This window comes from Lucilia cuprina, chromosome 4 (assembly GCF_022045245.1).
Source record: "Lucilia cuprina isolate Lc7/37 chromosome 4, ASM2204524v1, whole genome shotgun sequence".
NCBI lineage: Eukaryota > Metazoa > Arthropoda > Insecta > Diptera > Calliphoridae > Lucilia > Lucilia cuprina.
The window spans coordinates 94,328,138-94,341,036 of NC_060952.1; the positions used below are offsets into that span (position 1 = coordinate 94,328,138).

At 25.3% G+C, this 12,899-nt stretch overlaps 1 protein-coding gene across 3 annotated transcripts in view; it reads right to left on the reverse strand.

Moving 5' to 3' along the window:
• Positions 1-234: 234 nt before the first annotated feature.
• LOC111687906 (protein roadkill) overlaps positions 235-12,899 on the reverse strand; it is a 141,611-nt gene continuing 128,946 nt past the window's right edge. For 2 of the 3 annotated variants that reach the window (XM_046950119.1, XM_046950118.1), the window contains 7 exons: positions 3,473-3,623; positions 3,134-3,255; positions 2,903-3,064; positions 1,780-2,075; positions 1,513-1,691; positions 1,280-1,422; positions 235-503 (listed from right to left, as the gene is read on the reverse strand). In XM_046950119.1, the coding sequence (XP_046806075.1) occupies positions 359-503; positions 1,280-1,422; positions 1,513-1,691; positions 1,780-2,075; positions 2,903-3,064; positions 3,134-3,255; positions 3,473-3,550 (1,125 nt within the window). In that variant the 5' untranslated portion in view covers positions 3,551-3,623 and the 3' untranslated portion in view covers positions 235-358. Of the gene's footprint in view, positions 504-1,279; positions 1,423-1,512; positions 1,692-1,779; positions 2,076-2,902; positions 3,065-3,133; positions 3,256-3,472; positions 3,624-3,901; positions 4,246-12,899 lie in introns of those variants that run through there. The other variant, XM_023450387.2, reaches the window with a different exon arrangement.

Genomic DNA, 12,899 nt, shown 5'->3' on the forward strand with positions numbered 1-12,899 from the left:
TCAAAATATTCAAATTGAAAGTTTTTGTGTTTTTGGGATTTGTTAAATCATTAATTAAATTTATGTGTTTCAAATTGTTGTTGTTGTAGTTATTACTATTATTTGTGTTTGTATTGTTGCTGTTGTTGTTGTAGTTATAGTAGTTATTATTGTTATAATAGTAATAATAATTGTAATAATATTTATAATTATAATAATAATAGTTGTAGTAGTAAGAATAGTTTTTGTTGTTGTTGTTTTTGTTTTTATTATAATAATTATTGTTGCTGTTGTTGTTGTTTTTAATATTATTATTATTATAATGATGATTATCTATGTATTTGTTGTTGCTGTTGTTTGAGTTGTTTCTATTAAAATTTCAGCTCATTTTTACACGTTTCCTGGGTGGTCCGATCGGTGGGATTTGTTGTGTTGCAAGCGCTCGAAATGCCTCAGCAATTAAATGTGAATGTGTTGTGATCATGTTTTGCCAACCTTGAGTTTCCATTACATCGGTGGCATGACTAAATTAAGAGAGAAAAGAAAAAAATAATAATTTTTTATTAAAAAAGTTATTTTTAAATTGAAAATTTATAAACAAAAGTTTAGAAACATGTTTATAGAAAAGAAAAGCATTTGATGGTTGTTGTTGTAATAGGTTGGCTGTAACTGGATGTTCTTTCCCTGGGGAAAAAACTTCCGGTTGATACAGCTCTGGCTGAGTTGAAAATTTTGGCCAATTGAGAATCGGCTCGTTCCGGAGCAGAGATCCAAGTGTCTTGGAAACAAGCAGATAAAGAAAATATGTTGCTAAAGGCAAAAATTCCATATATAATTCAAAACTATAAAGAATTTTTTGAAATTGTTCCAATTTTCTTAACAAATCTACACAAAATGTGTTCTTAGCAACATGTTGCCAATGTCAATGTTTTAAAACATATAAAACACGTTTAGAAACATTCAATTTTAACTGCTAAATCTCAACAAACTAAAAACTGTTAAAAAACAGTTTAAAAATTTGCTTTAAATTTAAAAATTTAAACATTTTATTAAACTGTTAAACAAACAAGGATACTTTAGCAACATGTTGCTAAGCAATTAAGTCTAAACATTGCTTTTAAAACAAAACCAACTAGTTTTTCTAACCATCATAAAAATTATGCTTTTTTAAAAAGTCAAAGTCAATTGAATTAGTTTAAATAGCTTGATAACAAAAACTTTGTATATAAAAAACCTTATAAACATGTTTATAAACATAAACATAGAAAAAAAAAACAAATAAAAGTAATAATAAACTTACGTATTAATAAAATCTATCGTTTGTGCTTTCAATTGATCCGCACTATGGAGATCGGCTAATATTAAGGTTTCAGCTGCTGTTTCAACGGAGAGATTAACGCACAGCGCTTCCTCACACATTACTTTCAGCTTTTCCAAAGCGTACTAATGACAAACAAAGAAAAAGAAACAAAAACAAACAAAAACAATTAAAAATGAAATCTATAAAAGAAGATCAAAGATAAAACTAATTACCTTATCAGCTGCTGCTAAGAGATCATCGGCCATTTTATCTAAATTTGGCGCTTTGCCAGTGTAAATAAAACGTAACATTTCTTTTAAAACTTCATGATCAACATCCGTTATGGCGACACGATTCAATTTACGCTCTTCCATTTCATGCTCAAACATGGCAGCAAAGACATCACTACGAGCTGTTTTACCAAAAAAAGAAAAAAATTAAAAATAAGTTAATTATTTGTTTTACTTTTTCTTTTTTCATTAAGTTAAAGAAAAACTTACCTGCCAGTATAGCTTTATGTGCTTGGAATTCACGGCCACCCACGGCTAACGTTACATCACTAAATTTCTCATTATCAAAGAGATTACCCAAATCTTCACTCAATTTACATTCGGGCACTTTAAATTGTACAATATTTGATTGACCAGAAATATTAACACTATCGGCCACAACACTAACTTCACAGAATATTGTCAATTTATCTTCGGGTAGTAGACCATTGGCTTCATCCAATAGGAAATCTCGTCTAATGAACTTTTTGAAACCCCAATCTTTGCCTTGTACAAAACGGTATGCTCTATAAGAGGAAAAAAGAAAGTTTATTTTTTAACTTAATATAATTTTAAAGCAATAAATGTTTAGCAACATGTTGCTAAACATCATTTAAATAAAAATTAAGTTGCTGTTAAAAGAATATCTTTAGGTTTTTGTTTTTTTATCAATTTAGAAAAGTATTTTTTTGCAAATGTTTCTGTATTAAAGTTTCAGCAAAAAAAAAGTTTTGCAACATGTTGCTTAACTTCTTTTTTGTAGTAATAAAAGTAAACAAGTTTTAATTTTAAAGAATATTTAAGGTTTTTTTATTTTTTGAAGATTTTTAGAATAGTTCTTTAAAAAAACTGACTGGCAACATGTTGCTGAAACAATTTATATAGAATTCAAATAAAAATCTATGATTACTAAAGAAATTTGCTATATTTTTATAAATATTCAATATTTTTCAAATGTATTTAATATTTTTAAATATTTTATACTTTGGCAACATGTTTAGGAACTAAATTTTGGTTGAAACATGTTATTAAACTAGTTTTTTTTAAGTGAATTACAAATTTTATGTATTTTAAAGAAACTTTTGTAATTGGCTGTCAAGTCTTAAATGTTTTGCAAAGATTTCAAAAATTTAAACGAAAACTGTACAATTTATGCTTAGGCAACATGTTGCGCAACCTTTTTTGCATAAAAAACTTGTTTCTGAAAAACAAAAGGTTGGAAAAAAAGAAAGTGTTTTAAAGATCATGATCGATTTTGCGATACATTAATTGTTAATTGTAACATGTTGCCAAACATTTTCTTAACAAAAAGATGCAAATTTAAAGAATTTGTTATTAAATTTTCTTTACTCACCTCTGTGATTCCATGGCTTTGGTTTCTTCTCTTTTAGCATTCAATATGGAAAATTTAAATTTGGCTCTAACTTCTGATTTATTGCAGGAAACTAATAATAAATATAAGGATAAATAATCTTTACTTTCTTCATCTAGACCTTTTGGATTAACACGTAAACACCTGGAAATTAAAAAAAAATATAATAATAAAATATTTAAATAATTTAAAGTTTAAAGAAAAAAAACCTACCATTTTAATTTGTCATTAGCACCGGCAGAAAATGTGGAGGATTTTAAAACTTCGCCCATCTCCTCGCGACAAAAACTAAAATTATTTATGGTCCACATATAACTAAATTTAACCACTTTCACCTGGATTAAAATAGAAAACCAGAAAACAATTAAGTTTATGCAAACAATTTAGAAAAAAAACAAAATTTCACAAAAGAAAGAAACAGGATATTTTTCAAAGTATTAAATATCGAAATTTAATCTCTTTCCTTAAGGCTTAGGATTAAAGTGGTTTTATATTGCATTTCTTTTGTAAAATCTTTAGGGAGTTTTCTTTGCAAAATGTATAAGAACTTACCTGTGTGTAACACCAGTTCTCAGCAACTGGTGTATTTACTTCCGGTAAAGGCGGTGAAGGTACGCGACTAACCGCCATTGTACTACTGGATGCGTTTAGGTTAGATGTCACTCTAGCAGTTTGACTTGCCTGACATTCATTCACCGGCAATCTGGAATTAAGAAAAGAAGGAAATTAGTAAAAATTTGAATCTTTTTTTAAAGTTTTTCATAAATTTTATAAGAAAATGCTTTAGTTTTAAGATAAAGTTTACTAAATTAGGAAATTTTAATATGTTTTTAAATAATTTATAAAATTTTCAACAAAATTTTGTTAAAACTAAAGATTTGCATGATTTTTATATGTTTATAAACATTTTAGTGATGTTTAAAGTATTTTCGAAATCTTAACCAGGATTTTCCTTAAATATTCTAATTATTTCTAGCTCACCTCGGCTGATAAACCAAATCCATAATATTACGATCAAATTCTACTTTAATTAAATTTAAATATGAAGAAGATGAGTTAGACTCGGGACTAGATGTTGAGGGTGAATATTCCGATGAGGATGATGAGGAAGAGGGCGAAGAATATGCAGACGTTGGCGAAGACATTAAATTTAATAATTTCAACAATAACGAATTATTATCCAGTTTGATAAAATATTCCAAAGACAATTTCCACAATAAATAAGACAATTGCATAAATTTTTTTGTATAAAACACAAACACAAATTGTTTAACACGAAAAAAATTTTAACATTTAATTAATTATAAAAAAATACAAGAAAATTAACAAAAAATAAAAAAACTTAACAAAAAACGACTTAAGACACAAGTTACATAAAACGTTTTAAATCAAATTTGCAATAAATTTTAAGTAAAATATATGTTAATAAAACAGTTATTAATTTATTGTTGTTTTCTATAAAGCTAGAGAAAGACGGTAATAGTCATAGAATAACGGTAGTTTTTTTTGAAGTAATAAGAGCACTTTGCTTGTTTTAAATGACAAGTAATTAAAAGGTAAACAAACTATAACAGAGTGTTGCAAATAATATTTATTTTTTTTGTTAATGTTTTTTAACACGTCTTTAACGCTGGCTGGACTTTAAACAACTAAATTGTAATTTTTATTTCAAATCAACAGTTTGAGATTTTGTTAAGTTACTTTAGCCTTAAAGTAAAAGATCATTTCAAGGATTACAGAAACAGAAAAAACTCTATAAAACAAAAGAATCTATAGATTTACTAGCAGCAGTCAACAAAAATCCTTACCACGTCACTCAAGCTGCAGACATTTAATGAAAGGCAGATGTAACAAATAATTGCAGCTAGTTCTATTGTTATTTCGAGAAAAATCTGCTCAAATTATTTGCTCAAATGTTAGATTGTCACAGTTCATAGTCCGTCCATCTAAGGGTATTTACAAACACTCAAGGTAGTTACAACAAAAATTCAAGGTGTTATTCATTGAACACACAGATAGATATTTTAGAAAAATAACAAAAAGGACCTTTTTGTCTAAACACTAACACATCCGTTTGAGCAAATGTAGGCGATTGTTGTTGAAAATTCATTATAAATCCAAAAATATAATGACAATGATCAAAATGATGATGATGATGTGAGTATATTGACACAAGGGTGGTGAAGATTCTAAAGGTGTTTTACGTATTTTTTTTTCTGTCTTCTTCCTACTCTGTTGTCATCAAGGTGAACAAACTGTTTGTTGTCGTGTTTTTCGAAACCAGTTGTAAATTTAAAAGGTAAATAAAAGGTATTGTAATAAAAATTTTGAGGTTTTTTTTTTAACAATCACATTTGAAAAATGTAAAATTAAAGGTTAAACCAAAAAAATCTTGCTAAATGGAAGCATAAATACTAAATATAAAAGAAATTTCATTGAACTTAAAAAAAATATATTTTAAATAAATTTTATATTTTGGCAAAAAAAAATTAAAGAAATAGGTGTACGAAAATATTAAAAAATAAATAGAAAAAATGTGCAATATGGCCAAGAAATATTAAAAAGTTGCTTTAAATCCTCATGGAAATTATTAATATTACAAAAATTAACATATTTTTAATTTATTCACTAATAATTGCAAAAAAAAAAACAAATACTTTAAAATCTTCATAGAAATGCTTAATATTTAAAGTAATAATTTTGTCTCAAAATTTTTTAAACGATTTCATTAATTTTTATATGTTTTAAATAAAATTTCATTAAGATTTCCTAAATTTAATGAAATTACTTTAAAATCCCTGTATTTAAAGATTTGCGAAACACCCGGTGCTTGCTTTGTTTACAAAACACTGAACTATCTTCTTGTTTTTAACTATCAGTCACACTCACAAAAAGCGCCAAAACAGCAAAACAAAACATTGAGACCAAAAAATAACGGATTTTCCCAATGATGGCCATCAAAAAAGCAACAACAAAAAAAGAAAAATCTTAAACTCAACAAAAATTTATTAAACAATAACAAAATTTACAACAAGAAAAAATTTCATTAAGATTTCCTAAATTTAATGAAATTACTTTAAAATCCCTGTATTTAAAGATTTGCGAAACACCCGGTGCTTGCTTTGTTTACAAGACACTGAACTATCTTCTTGTTTTTAACTATCAGTCACACTCACAAAAAGCGCCAAAACAGCAAAACAAAACATTGAGACCAAAAAATAACGGATTTTCCCAATGATGGCCATCAAAAAAGCAACAACAAAAAAAGAAAAATCATAAACTCAACAAAAATTTATTAAACAATAACAAAATTTACAACAAGAAAAAAAGAGCAGAATAAAAGAAATGTAGAGGAAAAAAACATTGAGGTTATAACCTTCTAAAGATGTTCTTTAAATTTAACAATTATAATAAAAACAAAAAGAAAGCGCAGCGCCTACACTAATAAACACACGTACACACATTACACACTAGAGAAAACACTGCAGCAGTTGCTGCAATAAGACGTGACAAAATGGAAAGGTGTTGTTTATCACAAAAATGAAAACAAAGAGCAAAAGTCAAAAGTGACAGCAGCCGAGTAAAAGGGCTAATAAAATTGAAAGAAAAGATCAACAAGAAATCAAAAACAAAATCTCATTAAAGTGTGACCAGTTGTAAATGTTTTTAAAGATTTTCCAAAGAATTTGAAAACATTAACAAACTTTTGTTAATCGAAAATTTTGATTTAAGTGAATGGCACGTATTGTAGCAACAATTTTAACACAATAAGGAAAACAAAAATACGATTTTATCAAAGAAAAATAAACTATTATTATCAAATAATAGCAGCAGCTGCTGAACGCGTACGCTATTTATTAAGATAAATGTAATAAGATTAAATTAAGATTAATTTATTGATAAATTTCGTTAATACCCATAATTTTTATATATTTCTTAATCTTTTTTATAAAAATATAAAAATTATTTTATTATAAATATTTTTTTAGCTTTTTGTATATAATTAATATATCTATACTTTCACAAATTTTATAAAAAAAATTGATTCAATTATTACGCAAAAAAATTCATTTCAAAATGAAGAGTAAGAGAAATAAAAGTGAAAACTATAAATATTTTCATCTGAAAATATCACCAAACTTTTGGTAATAATAATTAACATGATGATCATTTACAAAAACAATCATCAAGATGATGATTAACAACCAGCATTGCTTAAAAAAAGTAACATTAAAGTTATAACACCAACAACAAACTAACCAGCCATAACAATAACAATTTTTTACACAAAAAAAAGCAAATCAAGTCTTTTTATGGTTAGAGAGTTACATAATAAATTAATTCGAAAGTTTTTTTTTTAATTTTTTATTAAAATAAATTTATTTTAAAGTGTTTAAACTTTCATTGATGGTACCAACCGAGAAAAACCAGCAAGCAGCAATAATTTCAATAAAAAAGGTGAAAATTTTGTTTTGTTGTTAAACAGGAGTAAAAGGAAAGAAAATTTTCACTCATCATATTGTTGTTGTTGGTGTTAACAGCAGAGCGATATAAATGGGAAAATATTAAAGAAAAAAGAAAGCATTTGAAAAAAAAAACGTTATAAAAAAAGCGATTTTCACTCAACTAAATCTACATCAAAGTAATTTATAAGTAAAAACCAAATGGAAATTAAATTGAATTTTCTTGGGTTTTTGAGAGAGCGTCGAAAAAACAACAAATATCATAATCTATTAAATAAATGACATAAACATACTTACACACGTATATTGTTTTGATGTTGTTGTTATTGCTGTATTTAAATTTCAATAAAAAACAGCTAAACATTAACAAACACGTGAAAATTTTGTTATACAAGGGTAAAAGTGGCAGAAAAATAAAACAAAAACAACAACAAAACAAAGTGTATACAGAGAAACAAGAGAAACTTTAACGCTAACACAATCACTATCACCCAGGTATGGAAAATTGGAATTTTAAGATAGTAATAATAGAAAAGACTTGACAAAATATTAAACTATATACCAAACTATATACAAAAATATAAACTAATCTAGTAAAAACTATAGATTTGACTGTACATTGGACAATAGACTGTAGACTAGACTATAGACTGGACTACAGACCAGACTATAAACTGGATTATAGACTGGACTATAGACCAGACTATAGACTAGTCTATAGAATAAACTAGAAACAAGACTATACACTATTCTATATACTAAACTAGAAACTAGACTATATACCAGCCTATAGACTAGACTAGTCTATAGACTAAACTATAGACTAGATTATTGACTAGACTAGATTATAGACTAGACTACACTATAGACTAGAATGGACTAGACTATAGATTAGACTATAGACTAGACTATAGACTAGTCTATAGACTAGATTATAGACTAGACTATAGACTAGACTATAAACTAGACTATAGACTAGACCAAAGACTAGTCTACAGACTAGATTATAAACTAGACTAAAGACTAGATTATAGATTAGACTATAGACTAGATTATAGATTAGACTATAGACTAGATTATAGACTAGACTATAGACTAGACTATAGACTAGACTATAGACTTGACTATAGACTTGACTATAGACTTGACTATAGACTTGACTATAGACTTGACTATAGACTTGACTATAGACTTGACTATAGACTTGACTATAGACTAGACTATAGACTAGACTATAGACTAGACTATAGACTAGACTATAGACTAGACTATAGACTAGACTATAGACTAGACTATAGACTAGACTATAGACTAGACTATAAACTAGACTAGGTACATACAGACTAGACTTTTTACTAGACAATAGATTAGACTATATTACACTATAAACTAGACAGTAGACTAGACTATATACTAGACTATAGATTAGACCATTGACTAGACTACAGTAAAATACTAAAAACGTCTTAGCTCTATGTCAAAAATTGCTATAGCACTGAATTTTCCATGCCTGCTAACACTAAAAAAATGCACACAGGCAGAAAGAGAGTGCGCAGCCAGTTGAACATTAATTTGCTATGATGATGATAAAAGCAAAAAAAAGTTATTGCATTTATTAATAAACATTTATTTATTGTTTTTGCTGTTTGGTTGGTTTGATTTGGCGTTACGTTTCGGTTAGCTCTGGTGCCAGGATGAATGATCGTGATTTGACATGTGAAAATGTATATTGTTTCTCTTTTCAAGCTTCTTTTACTTCCGGTATAATGTTGTTGTTGTTATTGTTGCTTTAAAACACCCACTAGGTATAATGTGTATGGCAGTATGTTGTTTGTTTAAAGCTTTCATCGTCATTGTTGTTTGACAAACAAACAAACAATCAAACAAACGAATGTTTTTTGATATTAAGTAAAAGTTGTAAGAAAATGTTTTTGGGGAAAATAATATTATTGTTATTGTAATATTTTAAAGAGAAATTTTTTTGTATTTAAGATAAAGAAAGTTTCATGTGTTGTAAAAGTAATGTATAGCAGAAGAAAAAAAGGAATGTGGCTTTGGCTACAAAGAAAATCTAGATAAAAATTAAATGGTTTTAACAAAGATTCTTAAGGCTTTAAAAATTTACAAAAATTGTTCTTTGTTTTGCTTTTTTTTAAATAAATGCAACTAGCTTTCTAAATGTTTAAAAATATTTAACAATTTAAACTTCACCAAAAAAAAAAAAACGTTCATTAATTTTTTTTCAACACTGTGATCAAGTCAGCAAGCAACCTCTTTTATCAATTTAATTTAATCACTTTTCTTAATTATTAACCCCAAAAAAAAAAAAAAAAAATCAAAATAAAAAAATGTGAAATTTCTTTTCTTTCTTTTCCAATATACAAACACTCACTTACATTTCACTTTAATAATATCGATCTGTGTTAATCTTAAGTGTCGTTTGTCCAAACAAAAACAACAAGACAAAGTGAAGAAAAAAAAAAAACAAAAATAAACGAAATAAATGTGAGGTTACACATTTCATGTGGTTTGTTGTAGTTGTTTTAACCGTCTTGTTTGTTTATTTTCTACACTCCATCATCCTCTTTCAATTCATTTATCCAATCCACACACACATACACAAACATACACTACTTTACACTTTTTCTTTCCACCATAGAGCTTTTTCTTTTGAGGGAATGAGGTTTTAAATTAGTTGTTTTGTTTAGAAAGTAGCGAGAAAGCCTAAAAACCAACAATAATGTTAAGGCAACAACAAAAATTGAAAAAAACGCATGTGAAATTTAAAAACAATAACAATAAACAAAAATACATACTATTACAAAAGAAAAAAAAACTGCATTAGTTTGTAGAAAAAAATGTAAACAGAAAAAAAGTTCTCATTTATTAAGAGCTTAAGAAGGAGAACTAGAAAAAAAAAGAGTTTTGTTATTTCTATTTTCAACTCAAGTTTACAACATAAGAGAAGTTTAATTGAGATTTAAATTAAAACTAAGATTTAATTAGCAAAATTGTTATAAATTTCGAATTAAAGAAAAATCAAAATTAGTATTAAATCTAAACTTTCATAAGATGTAAAAATTTTTAACAATAATTAATTGAAAGTATTTAAAATATTTACGATAAATTTTTGTACAAAGTTTTTAAAAAGATTTTTAAACTTTTGATAAAAATCAAAATTAGAGAAAAATTTAAGCATTTGTTTGTTGTAATCAGTATTAATTACAATTAAATGTAAATATTTTAAATATTTACGATAAATTTTTTAAATTTTTATTTAAGTTAAATTTCATAAATTTAACAAAATTCGAAATTAATAAAAAATAAAAGCTTTCATGTGATATCAAGAATTTTAATAAAAAGATTTTGCAACTAGTTTAAATATTTACGATAAATTTTAGAAATTTTTATTTAAGATAAATTTTATAAACTTAACAAAATTCGAAATTAGTAAAAAATAAAAGCTTTCATGTGCTATAAAGAAGTTTTATAAAAAGCTTTTGCAAATAGTTGTAATATTTACGATAAGTTTTTAAATTTTTATTTAAGCAAAATTTTATAAATTTAACAAAAATCAAAATTAAAGAAAAATTTGAGCTTTCATATGCTATAAAGATTTAGAATAAAAAGCTTTTGCAAATAGTTTTAATATTTACGATAAATTTTGAAATTTTTATTTAAGTTAAATTTTATAAATTTAACAAAATTCGAAATTAGTAAAAATTAAAAGCTTTCATATGCTATAAAGATTTATAATAAAAATCTTTTGCAAATAGTTTTAATATTTACGATAAATTTTAAAATTTTTATTAAAGCAAATTTTTAAAAATTTTACAAAATTCGAAATTAGTAAAAAATAAAAGCTTTCATATGCTATAAAGAATTTTTATAAAAAGCTTTTGCAAATACTTGTAATATTTACGAAAAATTTTGAAATTTTTATTAAAGCAAAATTTCATTAATTTAACAAAAATCAAAATTAAAGAAAAATATAAGCTTTCATATCTTAAAAAGGTTTACAACAAAAAGCTTTTGCAAATGGCTTTAATATTTACGATAAATTTTGAAATTTTTATTTAAGCTAAATTTCATAAATTGAACAAAATTCATAATTAGTTAATAAATCAAGCTTTCATATTTAACACAAAATTCATTACAAAAATCCTTGTTTTTAGTTAAAAAATTTACGATAAGTTTAAAAAAAAAGTTATTTTTATAAATTTAACAAAATTCTATATGTAAGAAAATTAAGCAAATTATGTAATAGCTTATTTTACTTGCTTTATAAGTTGACTTTAAGACTTTTTTTATATTATTTTACTTTGGCTTTTTGCCTTGTATTTGTGGGTAATTATATCCCTTTTTGTGGTTTCACAAAGGATTTCCTTTCACATTGTCATTTGTGTGCTTTATTCACACCCTTTTTTTCTTTTTTCTTCGTTTTTTTCTTCTTTAATTTTAATTTTGCTGTAATTACAAACCACAATTTTAAAGCGGAAGTAAACTTCAGTGATTTTGTTTAAGTTGACGTACGTTTAAAAAAATTAAACTTTCAAATATTTAAGTAAAACATTTTTCATTGCAAACACCTTTAACCCTTGAGTTGTTGTTGCTTTCAACACCCACCTTCATTTTTCTGTTTTTGTTTAAAATCTCATTCATCATCATTATTGAAATATAAAGACAAAAGCCTTTAAATTTTAAGTGAATGTAGTAGGAATTATTTAAAACAAACTTTCTTTTTGAAAAAAAAACTTTCCCAAAAAACACATGAGAGAAATGAAACAAAAAAAAAGTGATCGTATTTGTTTTTACTTTTCTTTATAAATTTTAATTTTATTGCCAATGTAAGCAATTTTTTTTTGTAGAGTAAAAAGTGCATCACCGAAAAATTCATTCAAAACAATTCAATTTCATTTAGTTATTCATTCAGTCATCATTTTATTTTCTTATATTTTGTTTTTTTTTTATTCATTAACTAATGCATGGAAATTGTATACTGTTGATCATTATTATGATCAACATGATCCACTGCAGCTGTAAAGTAACTAACAGCTAGTTTTAGCAAATAATGAGGGAAATTTTTTTGTTTTGTTTTTGAAAAGAAAAACAAAAATTTCACTTTTTTTCCAAATAATTTTTCTTGTTTTTTTACTTTACAAATTTCCCCAAGATCAATGAATTTTTTATATTAATTTGAAAGTTTAAATTGTTTTGAAAAATGAAAATTGTTTGTTATTTACATGATTACGGAAATGACATGACAAGTAAAACTTAATTTAAATTTTTAAAATTTGTCCTCAATTTCCCTTTCGAAAAAAAGCGCTCAACTGCTAAATGCAAATGTTAATGTTGCCACCTAATCAGTTAAATAAATATAACAACTTCCAAATAATTCAATTTTTTAACACTTTTAAAAAATTTACATAATTTAAAACTTTATTTTACATTAAAACATGTTGCAATCTTTTAAATATTTCTCAGTTTTTTCATTAAAAACAAAATTAAACAAATGA